This window comes from Equus asinus, chromosome 12 (assembly GCF_041296235.1).
Source record: "Equus asinus isolate D_3611 breed Donkey chromosome 12, EquAss-T2T_v2, whole genome shotgun sequence".
Classification (NCBI taxonomy): domain Eukaryota; kingdom Metazoa; phylum Chordata; class Mammalia; order Perissodactyla; family Equidae; genus Equus; species Equus asinus.
The window spans coordinates 2,026,563-2,041,131 of record NC_091801.1 but is presented as its reverse complement, the minus strand read 5'-3'; the positions used below and the strand labels follow the sequence as shown (position 1 = coordinate 2,041,131).

The following is a 14,569-nucleotide window of genomic DNA, read 5'->3' as shown; positions in this document are numbered from 1 at the left end:
CAGGACGAGACAAAAAAGAAAGGAAGGAAAGAGGGAGAGTAAAAGAGAGAAAGAGAGGAAAGGAAGAAGGAAAGAGAAAGAAAGGAAGAAAGGGATGTTAATAAGCAAAAATTCATGCGAGTAAATTTAGAGATCTAATTGGCCTTACTCAACGATTCGTGAATCAGGGCAACATCCCGTCTAGTAACTAGAAAGATGATCCCAGGAGTTGTACAAGATGGAGGGCATCTATTGGCAGAAACTGGGCAGGACAAGAAAGTTATTAGCAAAAGAAAATAAAAGCTTTTCTTTGGGGGAAGAGCAGCAATGTCCTATCAGGCAGGTTAGGTCACTAGTGTTGATCAGGAATTTCTGGACTGATTGATTTAAGGTCACATTCTTGGGGTCGGTGGGGGGGGGCGGGGAGGGCTGAAACTGCAATGAAGTCTTGGTTTGCTGTCCTGGGGGCAAGTGACTCCACCCTGGGCCTGTTTCTATTTTTTTTTTAGCAGAAAGGCAGGGACGAAGTGAAGGACTGTCATGCCATCTCATGAGAGCAATATTTTGATCTTCTGGAGAATTCCATGAATGGAGGAGGAGGGAAGTTTATTGAAATCTAACTAATTGCTTCAGTCATGCTCTGTTTCTGTCCTTTGTGGCTCATATTAAAGACTTTACTATGGCATAAGAATGAAACCCTGGATAGCAAAGTGGGGGAAATTGGTAGAAATTGGCTGTGCATAGGATTTCCCTGCAGTAAAGTGAACTGTTACAAGAAAGTTTGAGTGTAAGTCTAAACATAAAAATGTCATTTATGTTTACAACTGCTACTGAGGAATGGTAGATTATGCTAAAAGGAAGGCCTTTTTGTCATGCTTCCTTCCTGATGGTTTTCGTTGGAGGTGTCTGGGAGGAGGTGTTGAGGACGGTTGAATTGCTCTGTATTTGGGATTGTGGAGCAATCCAGGAGTGAGGAAAGGCAGAGAACAAAGGGGAAGAAAAGAAGCAAGAGCCAAGAAATAATTGAAGGAAGATGTGCACTGAGTGAGGAGAAACCACTGGTCCTGGGCATGGGGTGGGGACATTCAAGAAAAGAGAGATCTACTAATGGATTTTAAGTACCCTATGTCATATGGGATACAAACATTTCTTTAAGATAACCCCAGTATTTGAAGAACTCTATTATCCTTACAAATGCTCTGAGTATTTGGTTTAGTTTAGTTTACTTTCGTCGAGGAAATATAGGAAAAATTGACTTTATTTTTGGATAAACAAGACATGGAATAAAGAGAACATTTAATGAAGGAGGACAGTGGCAGAGGTGACATCAGAATGTAATCTCCCAGGGAATTGCTGAAATTTGAGGGAGAGCTTTGCTCTTTCATGGGCAAAGATTTTCAAGGGAACTTATCTAGATTTTAAGGGGCCAGTAGATCCCAGCTGGCATCATTTGTATTGCAGGGAATTCCTCACCAATATCCCCAAAGTGGAAAAACGTGATACCATTAGTTAAAAGATAGATAGTGGACATGGTGAAATTATGAGTTCAGCTGAAGAAGTAATGTAAATACTGATGTCTTGTTTTATAAATCCTATTTGTCAAAGACCATATGCAGCTAAGGGGAAAAGGACATCTTTGATTCAAAGGGAGTCAGTTCCATGGTTCATGAGGATATAGTTGAAAGTTTGGAGCTTCTTCCAGATTGTCTACTATTGCCTCCCTGTGTCTCCAAATTGGCCCTTCCATTCCCCCAAATTAGGTGCTCCATTCACTACTTAGATTAGCCCTATGGGACTGAGATCTACTTGGAGAGATCACTATGAAATCAAGACAGTAAGTTCTGAAATTTCACAGGACACATTTTCTCTTCTGCATTTAATTCTTCTCTTCAATAAACTAAAAATTAAGTCCAGCTTAAGTGACAGTAAGGCTGAATGGTTGGAAACGGTGTTTTATCATTATTTCTCAGCAGTCAGTAATAATCATTAATTCCTATACAGAGGTCAGGCAGTTAGTACTGAGGCAGTGTTGTCTATAGAACATAGAGATGGGGATGGGAAGGGAACTAGAGGAAAGCCGTGGAAGTGAGTGTCAGAGCTCGACAAATAGCTAATTTAAGAATGATTTTAAGAGCAAAATCAAGGATCAGTTAAAATTAGATAATGTAGATTTTTGATCATCCAGATGTGTTACCAATTCAGCAATGTTCTGTGGGTGGAAAAACTGGGATGATTAAAGTAGAAAAATGGAAATGATTCATACCTGGGAGCTGAGATAGTGAACACAACGAATGGTTCTTTGCTTGGGCTATGAGTTCAGTAAATGTTTGTTGAACTGAATTGTGACTGTAGGGAATTTAGATTATAAGTGAAGGCAAAACATGATATTTGATGATTATTTTATAAATATATAACAATATATTGTTATATTAAAGATTATCTTTAAATTTCCCAACTTTTGTGATTTGAGCTTCTTTAATTTCAATTAATCCTTAGGAGGTGAATCTGTGTAATAATCTTCTCTAATCAATTTAACTTGTGTATTTGTATAGCTTGTTGTACTATGAAAAATATGTTGCTGCTATATTCTGTAGAATGCATGTAAGTCCAACTGTTTGTTTTTAACTGTGGATTATATATTGCTTTTTGGAAAGAAAAGAGAAGACTTTGAGTTTGGCAAGGACATTAATTTAGTAGAAACCAGGGAAATATTGTTTACCTCTGTCTAACTTTAATATATTCTTTCTTATTATAAGAGATGACAGGATTCCAATGTTGGCTGTCAAGAGTTTATAATGGAACTTGCCTTTGACTCCTAAATTTTAAATTTGGATGTGTTGGCAATGTGTGGCACAAAGTCAGCATTCCCGTGAAGCACAAAACGAAGCCTGCAATTCACCAGTTTACATCCAGGCAGGGTGGGGCTGGGGACTTATCCATAGTTATTTCCCTGGTTTGGTACTTGTGACAATTAAGCTAAACTTAAGAGATGGAGTTAGTGCACTTAAAATGACTGAATTTAGTTTGTATTTTTATGAGTCAGGCTCACTTTAGTTTCTAAAAAAAATGATTGAATAATCCTACAGCCAACATCTTAGGAAGGAGTCCCTATAATACTCTGGCTCTATCTACTACCTAGTAAAATTTATATGGATTTACAAAAAAAGTCGAGGGAGTGTTAAAGAAAGATTTTGGAAAATGATAAAGAAAAAAAGTTTGTAGGAGCCATAATACAAGAATATACAGAGAACAGTGTTCGGTAACGGCCTCTGGACTAATCAGATCTGGATTTAAATTTCAGCTCTGCAACTTGGCCTTTGTGCTGCCTTAAGAAAATCACCACAAACTTTGACTGTTAGTCTCTTCATCTAGAAATGGGGACAATAATGTGTACTTGACAGAGATACTGGAGGACGGAATGAGATAATGTATGCTAAATTTTGTTTGATTTTATTTTGCCTGACGTGGTGCTAACCCCTCTCGCCTAAGTTTACTGACTCATTTTTAAAAATCTAGAATATGGCCAAAATTGAAAAACACTGATGTCTATAAAAGCTATATTTTTCGCTATGAATGGCTCTTTTCCCAGTGCATAATTTTGTAATATCATACATTGGCCATTTGGAAAACATTGGTCCACTAAGTTATGCAGATCTTGCAAATGTTGACACGTTTCTCTATATAATATATTAAAAAAAAATCACAGTTGTTAATATCACCACTGATCTCTCAGAAAGTCTTTAAGTATTGGGAAGCCAGAAAACTTATGAGGTAGATAAAGTTTTCCAAAATTCTGATTTTCACTTGAAAGCTTGAATTTTATTGCTGACAACAGGTGCTGTATCTTTTCTGAAGTGGCAATCTCACTTTACTCATTTTTTGAGAAAACATATCCAAACATCCAAGTCAATTATTATAGTTTGTTGGCTGTTCTTTCAAGTAAATGTAGAATGCAGTGAGTGAAGTGGATAGTTCAGCTTGCAACTCAGATAATAGCAGAAGCATTTTTACTTGAGACAAAAATTTCTTTGGAATACTGCAAAAATGCTTTATCTGTACATCTTATTTTGTCATGCAGAATATCACAAAGAGGTGTACTCATGGATCAAAGGGCTGAGGTTTACTAAAATTCAAATTTTTTTTGGCTTTTTAAAATTGCAAGTGTGTGGCGGAAAGGAATGCAGTGACTGCTACACTAGTTTGGTCCCACTGTCTTGATTCATGCTCAGGTATAAAACAACGCCAAAAACCTTAAAAAGTCAATAGCAAAGAAAGAAATAGAATTACTGAATTACCAGCTCGCCATGGTAACTATACAATTCTGTAAATAATTTCATGCATCTGTGTCATTTACCTTGAGTAAAAATTAATTCACAAATACTTGGACGTGTTGATGCCCCTAAAATATGAAAAGGTTAATAAAGGATATTCACCTGTCGTACAGTGGCTGTGCCTATTTGACAGGGTAAAAATATTTCTGAGCAAAAATTTAGCATCTTTAGAAGTATCTCCTTCAGGAAAATTCTTTGTACCTTCTTACTGGAATATTCTTAGTCTAACTCTTTTTCATTTATGTGTCTCAGCTTAAATCTTTCTCTGAGAGACACTGTCTGTCTTTTCCTGGCAAGTGGGTCTCCTATGTTTATACTCTTATAAACACACTATAATTGTTTTCACAACATGTATAAATTCTTCATATCACTTTTAATAGCTTTCAATAACACATTTATGAGACCGATCATTTTATTAGTGCCTTCCTACGTTAGATAGTAAGGAATATAAAGGCAGAAATACAGTTGACATTTCGTATGTTGGACTTTTATCCAGCAACTTGGCTGAATTCTTCTATCGATTCTAGTATTGGTAGATTCATTCGGATTTTCCACGTGTAAAGTCCTGTCATCTGAAAAAAACGACAGCTTTACTTGTCCTTTCCAATTTTCATACTTTTTAGTTTGTTAAATTTTAACGCCTAGGGCTTCCACTACAATGCTGAATGGGTTAGAACAGTATACATGATTTGTTTCTGATTCCAGAGGAAAAGTTGTTAATTTTTCACTTTAAGTATAGTATTTGTTGTATTTTTTGCAAATACTTGTCATATTAAGAAAGTTCACTTCTATTTTTAGTTTGCTAAGATTTTGTATTACAATGAATATTGTATCCTATGAAATGTTGCTTAGATATTCATGATTTTTTTTCTTGTGTATTCTGTTAATGTGTTGTGTTGGGGCTCACGGCAGGCCACCCCAAAATATCCCACAATGTCGTACTGATTATTTTGAATTAAAGTTACTTGAGAAGCAGAAAGGATATCCTGACTCTCCTCTCTCTGTTCTCCTTGACTCAGGAAATAAACCTCCCATGGAAGGTGCTTTCCTTGCATCCTTATCCCCAGAGCTGGGGGATTCCGGGCTGAGAAGCTGCATAAACAAACCCTTCTAATTTACTATCTCAAACCTGAACTCTGCTTCAATTCCTCACTGATCGCATACCTCCAATCTAAGAGTCTTTGTCCTGTCATCCCTCACAAATTTATTTTTCCTTTGTGTAGAAGATGTATATATTGCCTTGTCTGTTCACTCTGTGAGCGTCATTTTGATGATTCTCCTATGCGTGCATAATTAAATTAAATCTCTTTAATTTAGTCTTGTGTCAATTTTATTATTAGTGTAGCCATAAGAACACAAGAAGGGTATAAAGGGGATTTTCCCAGTCCTGAGAGTTGAATAATATTCGTGGAACAGTATTCCTGGTATAATCTCAACTAGGCTAGGCTTTACTATCTTTTAAAATTATCACTGTATTCAGTTTGTTGATATTTTGCTCAGGATTTTTGCATCTATATTCAGCGATATTGGCTTTTCCTTTAATTTTCCTTTCTTGTAATATCTTTGCCAGGTGTTAATATCAAGGCTATGTTGGCCTCAAAAAACTAGCTGGAACGTATATATTACTTTTGTATTTTCTGGAACTATTTGATTTTATTTATTTGTTAAAAGTTTTTTTAGAATTCATCATTAAGCCCATTTTGGCCAGGAGTTTCTTTGTGGAGACATTCTTACATATTAGTTAAATTTTTAAAAATACTTAGAACAATTCAAATTTTCTATTTCTTCTTGTGTCACTTTGGTAATTTTTACTTTTACAGTTATTTGTTCATCCCACCTAAATTTTCAAGCTTATTGGCATGAAATTTTTCTTAATATAATCTTTCTGTCTTTTTCTATCTGTAGCATCTGTGTGAAGTCTCCTCTTTCATTCCCGATATTATTTATTTCTGCCTTATCTCTTTTTCTTCTTGATGGATGTTTTGCCAAGTTTATTAGATATAGCTTTTCCAAGTTTTATTAGATTTTCAAATAACTAAATTTTGGCATTATTATTCTATTTCAAGAGATATTTTTTCCTTTAATTATATATTTCTACTTATTTTGGGTGTAACTTGCTCATTTCCTCTCACTTCTTGAGATGAATCCTTAGCTCATTGCTTTTTAAAGCAATACATTTGTTTCTAATTAGTTTTATCTGTCCCTTTTTAATCTACCACCTGAAAAATCCTTAAGATAATCAACTGAAAAAGGATAGCTCAGTAAAGTATCTAATTATTGAGGAAAAAGGGAAAAATAATTTTCCTATACTGCCACAATGACCAGTCAAATCAAATTATAGAAAAAAAAAATCCTAAACACATTAGATACAGAAATGTTATTACATATGTACAAGTAACATAAAAAGAAGTATCACATATCTTGGAAAAGTCTTATCCTAGAACAAGTAGGATTGTATGAAAAAAAATCTTTAGAGGCCTGAGAATAATATAAAGGATTCAATTATCAGGTTAGACTTAAAAGAATCAGATTTTACCTAATATCAAACCGTACTAAAAATTTGAAGTACAGGTAATTGTAAAACAGAGAAATGTGGAGGAGTCTGAAATCACTAGCACAGCTCCCAGAAGAGATTTAGGTCACATCCATGGCCTCCTGATGCTCCGTTTACCTTTCTTGTAGGCATTTATTAACCTCTTGTAATGTCATTTTGAATTTTGTATGACTGAAATATTTAGACTATACATATTGCATTATTGCTAGTTTTACTATATCAATATAATGAAGATTATTTTCTACTATTTCCTGAGGGCATAGGACATAACTTGATCAAACATTTAATCAATTAATGTGTATGACCATCTATTTCTCTTGCTTTTGGTCGTCTGGCATCTCCTTGTTGGCCTCAATGGCTTAAAACATTCTGAATTCTTTGGTTGGCTTAAGATTTCCAACACAACAGCAGGAATTCCAGGAACCTCCTCCCTTCAGCAAATATGACAAATTGGGGCCTGAAGAATACTGGGTCCATGCGGACTTACTCTACACATTTCTGCCACAAAGTCTCTACCTTGCCGTCCAGTCCATGGACCCTCTTGTCTCTAGAAGATAAGAACTTTACTCCATTTGCATTTGAGAATCAGGGCTGGGTGGAGGAAAGCATCCAATTGTTTCATAACTGAATTCTCATCATTGCTGAGTTTTAAGGTACTTCCTATTGTCATTTATTTACAGAAGTAACTAGGGATAGAGTTTTAAGTGTGGCTCTAGGTCTCTGTGGACAGAATGGCTGAGGTTCTGTGAAAGTGAAGGAAGGGGAAATAGATTTTGGTTTTTAATTTTATCATTGTAGGTTATACTAGGGTATCTTCTTTTTGAATACATCAGATATGTAAGTTGTACTATTAAATTTTAATATTGTGAATTTTAGATAGATTAAAAAACTTCCAGCTTTACTAGTTATGGGTGGTTGGACAAATTATATAAATTCGTTCAGCTGCAATTTCCTTATGTTATAAATGAGGGATAATATTGTATATTTCACATGGTTAATGTTAGTGAGATATGTGTGTATAGTGTTTAGCAGAGTAGTCAGCACATTTAAGCAAATATATGTTAGATGTTAATGTGATGATTTGCTATTGTTATGACTATTCCACATAATGCTTATCTCATATTTAACTTTATTTTTTATCTTCCCATGTACATATGTATATAATTAAAGTTAACTGATTATGATCATTTGAATTTTTATCGTCTCCTCTACCATTTTTTCCTTAAAGATGGACAACATTTGTTAGATTACTTGCCCTTGGGTTTTCAGTGATCTATTAATAGGAATGTTTGGAGGCAGAAAATGAGTGGGAAATGGTCATTCATTCACACATCTCTTGGAGATTTAGGTGTATAACATACTGTAGCACAAGAATAAAGTATGGTGGTTGCTTCAAGATGCTCAGAATTTACTAGTTGGAAACATAAGTTTAAAAAAAGCACTTTTGTCATTGGTGCTGAAAAAACACTGAAAAACAGGTGTATGGGTGTAAAGACAAGGGTGTTAACCTTTGACTTAAAATATTTCCTTAAATTACATACACCTAATTTATTATGAAAGATGTCTTAAGCACGTAGGACAATACCTATAATCAAAGTCTGTATGTAGAAAATATTTTATGTATGCTAAATTTTAGATTTAACAATGACGTATTTAACTGTGCTACTGATGATTGAAAGAAAAACTAAGGCATTGAAAAAGAATAAATTATTAAAAGGCCAAATTATCTCAGAATAGTACATTTCTACTCTTGACAATGAAATAAAATTTCATGTCAGTAATTTTTGTACAATATGCAACACCATAAAATATTATGTTTCCTTGTTCAGAAAACCTACTGAAGGCACAGAAGAAAGTCAAGCCCAACAGCCTGCTGAAGACTCTCACAATGTAGCTGTCTACATTAAAAAAGCACGTGGTGGCCATACTTTATATGGACCAAAAAAATCGGAAGAGAATTTCGTAGAATTCCTGGCTATCTTAAAGAAATTGTAAGTATTTTTAGTATATTACTTCTTGTAGTTGAAATAGTCCTTTGAATAGCTTTCCTTTTCGAGTTAGTTGTTTGAAGCTAAGTGTACGTTAGCTGTAATTTAGCACTAAAGGTTGATTCAAGACAGCAGGAAATACTGAAGACTTTGTTTCTAGATGAATGCAATCTCTGTCCACTCAATTTTCATGGCATATCATAGATATATTGGTAATATATCCAATTGTGGCACATCATTTTAATTTTAACAAATAAGCAAAATAAATGTTATTACTGATTATGTTAAATCAAAATTATGTTTAAGATTTCATTAGCTTATGGTTACTTGTTAGTTCTTCACAGAATTTAAACTGTCTTCGTCATCACAGAGCCTTTAAATAAACTTACTTCATATTCTTTTTAATCTCCTGGAGTGCTTTGTGTTTTGATTAGGGCATGATTGCCTGAAGGAGAAGGAAAAAGAGAGGATTAAATCTGGGTGGAGGCTGGTTACCCGAGATGGTATTGGACTTATGAATAAAATTGTAGTTGAAAGGGGACCATGGGAAAATGTGATACTGCAACTGAGATTGACAACAGAGACAAAACCAAGAGTAAAAGTGTCAAGATTAGAATTACACCTGAAAGACAGACCAGTAGTGTGGAATGAGAAATTAAAAATCTGGCATTTATATTTGGAGGAAAACACTAGGAATTCTATCCTATAAACACTTTTCTTCAAAATTGTAATTGCAAATTTGAGGAAATATAGTCAAAGCTTCCAGAAAATTTGAGAATGGTTAGATTTCTGATGCTTTTACTTATAATAATGAAAAAATAAATACAGAAAATACTAGTCATTTTATAGGGAAACAGCTATGAAAGTCTTGTAGAGAAGGAAATCATAACCACCTGCCATGTAGGGGTATAATTAAACTGGTAAGCTGTAAAAATAGGAAATTTAACTAGCATGTGTTCAGTGAATGTGTTAAAAATATACTTTAACTGGTAGAAAACACAAGAGCATTGAAAGTTATTGGAGCTATAGTATTCTATAGCTACTTTCATTCCATTAAACCATATTGTTGATTAAAATTACATTGGATTAAAAATTTCAAGTCTAGAAACCCATGAATCACTCACTGCTGATTTCAGATTGTGCTGGGCTGCAGGATTTTTAATGGTGGTAGTAATCCCTATCTTTCAGAAAATAACAAGGTGGCGGTATCCACATAACAAAGGTTCTGATCTGAGATGGAGGAGGAGAGCAAGTGGCTATGGTTCTTGGGCAAGATGTCAAAATACTGGGAGGTAGATATAGGTTGAAGTCAGATGGAAACTACAAATGGATAAAAGCCCAGTCCCATGTTAGCAATGGATGAAGCAAAAAGCAGGAGCCATGCTAGAAGGCTATCCAACACAGGGGAGAATAGACAAAGAAGTCACTGCTGCATCCTTACATGGATCTCCATGGATTCCTTTTAACAACCAGGCTCCAAATGCCCTGGACACCAGATGTTGGGACAAAGGCAGTTTCCAGAACCTCACTCACATGTGAGAGGAAGGGTGGGTGGGTGGAAGAGATCCTGAAGGACTGCAGCTCCCACACTCAGTGGGTCAGAATTGGCCTAGTATGACTCTTCACATGGTGGGTCTTGACTGCTGTCAAGGGGTGGGGCTGTGACAACCACTGAATTACAATAGCAGAGAAAACGGGAAGGGAATTTACTTTTACGGGATGTTTAATATTCACACAAAGCCTTAGTTTCTACACATAAAACTTCTGATTTAATCCTTACATCAATGCTTTGAGGTAGATATGATAAGCTAGTAAGTAAAAGAGTAATTTAGCAATATGCTAAATTTACAGTCTATTTTGTTCTACAGAACATGCTTTGTATCTTCTTGTCTCCTTGGTACACTAGTGTATTCATTTTCTGTTGCTGTGCAATGGATCATAAATGTGATGTCTTAAAACAACATACGTACATTATCTCTCTGGGCAAGGTTTAGCTGGGTCCTCTGCTCCGTGTCCCACAAAGCTTCAATCATGCTACGTTCCTTTCTGGAGCGTGAGGTTGTCTTCCAAGCTCATGTGTGCTGTTGGCAGAATTCAGTTCCTGTGGCTGTAGGACTGAGGTCCCTACTCTCTTTCTGGCTTTCCGTTGGGGGCCCCTCTCAGCTCTTAGAGGCTCCACAGATCCTTGCTGCATGGTGCTCTCTCAGATATCTTTACAACATGGAAGCTTAAATCTTCAAAGTCAGCTAGGGAGCCTCTCTCTCTCTCTCTCTCTCATTCTGCTAAGATGAAGACATATGTAACCTAATCAAGGGCATGTATATCCCATCACCTTTGCCATATTCTGTTGGTTAGAAACAAATCATTTATTTTGCCCCCACCTCTAAAAACTTTTAAGGTGTGCTAGCCATATTTGGTAACATTATAAACCTCTTCGTGACTCTGTTAATTACATTTGTAATGGGGCTGTATGCTTTATGTACTTGCACAAAAGTAATTCAACTAAAATCTGTTTAGTGACGGGTAAATTGTCACATCTGTAGCCCTCTGTTTATCTCTAACTGAACGAAGATCAGATCAGATCAGCTGCTTCAGTGATGTGATTTAATGAATTGTTAAAAGTAACAACCTTATTCTCTCTAAAATTCTTCGCTTTTTCATCCTACTTGAAATTCAAACACACAGAAATTAATTTTGAGTAACAGTGACCTCTTTTTAAAGAAATGCAAATATGCCTGACAAGAAGCTATTGATTATTGACAAGTTGGTGTGATTTGGCTTAATCCTATTGATTACTTCTTAACTTCTACTTCAATTCAGCAGCTCTGAGTAAACAGTGCTAGATGGGAGTAAACATAAATTATTTTGAAACATTAAAATCATTGGAAAGGGCACACATCTGGGAGATGTCACCAGAGAGGAGGGGTTTGAGTAACTAGAGGACGTTGTGTAATTGGGAAGTGTGTGAGGAGAACAGACAGTGGGAAGGAGAGATGAGAGATAGAATAAAGAGAGTTGGGAAGACTTCCCGTTGGTATTGCATTTTAAGCATATCAGATTGAATATGACCTTATCATGTATATTAGGTAGGATTTTGGGTTGTAAGCAACAGATGCTGACTCTGGTTAATTAAAGCAAACAAAAAGACAAGATGGGTGGAGGAGACGGGGGAAATTTACAGAAGAATGTTGAATAGCTCCCCAAATGGAAGAACTACCAGATGCTGAAGATGACGTGAATGAGAGCACCCCTGAATGTCTCTTCAGAGTACAACATTGGAGTCAATCAGCTACTGCTATTTTGAGTGGGGGTTATTAGGCTCAGACTTTCGTTTCAGGCATAGGGAGTCAGATTGCTGTAGTTTGTTTTTGCACCCACCCCTTAGATAAATGCTGAGGATGGAGTACACTTTGATTGACAGTTTCACTGACTTTACATTCAATTGGTGAGGGATGACATTTAAAAAAAACGAAGTATTTCAGAAAGAGAGGGAAATGGATCATGAATAAACAAGATTAAAAGCTTGTTAGCGTGTATTAGTCATGAACTAACACATGACTTGGAATTTTAATTTATAAATAATTTTAACTGATTTTCACCCTTTAGTTAATGAATTCAACATATACTTTTGAAAAAACACAGGCACATGGAGGCTAAATAATATGCTACTAAGAAACTAATGGGTCAATGAAGAAATCAAAGAGGAAATCAAAAAATACCTTAAGACAGATGAAAACAGAAACGCAACAGTGCAAAATCTGTGGAATGCAGGAAAAGCAGTTCCAAGAGGGAACTTTATGGTGATACTGGCCTATCTCAGGGAACAAGAAAAATCTCAAATAAACAATCAAACTTTACACCCAAAGAAACTAGAGAAGTTAGTAGAAAGGAAGAAAATAATAAAGATCAGAGTGGAAACAAGTGAAAAAGAGACTAAAAAAACAATAGAAAAGATCAATGAAACTAAGAGCTGGTTCTTTGAAAATATAAACAAAATTGATAAACCATTAGCCAGATTCATCAAGAAAAAAAAGAGAGGGCTCAAATGAATTAAAATCAGAAATGAAAGAGAAGTTACAACTAACACCACAGAAACACAAAGGCTCAGAGGAGATTATTACAAACAATTACACACCAACAAATTGGACAACCTAGAAGAAATTCATAAATTCCTAGACTCATACAATCTTCAAAGACTGAATCAGGAAGAAATAGAAAATCTGAACAGATTTATTATTAGAAATGAAATTGAATCAGCAATCAAAAATCTACCAACAAACAAAAGTCCTGGATCAGACAGCTTCACAGACGAATTCTACCAAACATTTAAAGAAGAGTTAATACCTATCCTTCTCAAACCATTCCAAAAAATTGAAGAGGAAGGATTGCTCCCAAACTCATTCTATGAGGCTAGCATTACCCTGATACCAAAACCAGACAAAGACATCACAAAGAAAGAAAATTACAGGTCAATATCCCTGAAGAACATAGGTGCAAAAATCCTCAACAAAATATTAGCAAACTAAATTTAACAACACATCAAAAGGATCATACACCATGGTGAAGTGGGATTTATTCAAGGGATGCAAGGATAGTTCCATGTCCTCAAATCAATCAATGTGATACACCACATTAACCAAGCAAAGGATAAAAATCATATGATCATTTCGATAGATGTAGAAAAAGCATTTGACAAAATTCAACATCCATTTATGATAAAAATTCTTAACGAATTGGATATAGAGGGTGCATACCTCAACACAATAAAAGCTGTATATGACAAATCCACAGTCAACATCATACTCAATGGTAAAAAGCTGAAATCTTTTCCTCTAAGAATAGAAACAAGACAAGGATGCCCACTCTCACCACTCTTATTCAACATAGTGTTGGAAATCCTAGCTATAGCAATCAGACAAGAAAAAGAAATAAAGACATTCAAATTGGACAGAAAGAAGTAAAACTGTCACTATTTGCAGACAACATGATTTTGTATGTAGAAAACCCTAAAGAATTCACCAAAAAACTATTAGTAAATGAATTCAGTAATGTTGCAAGATACAAAAATAAATATACGGAAGTCAGTTGTGTTTCTATACACTAACAATGAACTATCAGAAATAAAAATTAAGACAACAATCCCAATTACAATTACATCAAAAAGAATAAAATACCTGGAAATAAATTTAAGGAGATGAAAGACCTATATACTGAAAACTATAAGACATGAAAGAAAATGAAGACAATACAAATAAATTGAAAGATACACTGTCCTCATTGATTGGAAGAACTGATACTGTTAAAAAGTCCATACTACTTAAAACAATCTACAGATTCAGTGCAACCCCTATTAAAATATCAATGTCATTTTTCACAGAACTGGAACAAATAATTCTTAAATTTGTACGGAACCACAAAAGACCTCAAATAGCCAAAGCAATCCTGAGAAAAAAGAACAAAGCTGGAAGTCTCATGCTCCCTGATTTCAAACTATACTACAAAGCTATAGTAGGCCAAACAGTATGGTATTGGCATGAAAACAGACACATAGATCAATGGAACAGAATACGAGCCCAGAAGTAAATCTGTGCCTATATGGTCAATTACTGTATGAGAAAGTAGGAAAGAATATACAGTGTGGAAAAGACAGTCTCTTTGATAAATGGTATTGGGAAAACTGGACGGCTACATGCAAAAGAATTAAACTCGACCACTTA

At 35.2% G+C, this 14,569-nt stretch overlaps 1 protein-coding gene across 1 annotated transcript in view; it reads left to right on the top strand.

Moving 5' to 3' along the window:
- The window catches only part of CNBD1 (cyclic nucleotide binding domain containing 1), a 391,920-nt gene that overhangs the window by 52,633 nt on the left and 324,718 nt on the right, over nucleotides 1–14,569 (top strand). Inside the window, exon 5 of the mRNA XM_070480954.1 lies at nucleotides 8,694–8,855. Coding sequence (XP_070337055.1) covers nucleotides 8,694–8,855 — 162 coding nt within the window. The remainder of the gene's footprint in view (nucleotides 1–8,693; nucleotides 8,856–14,569) is intronic.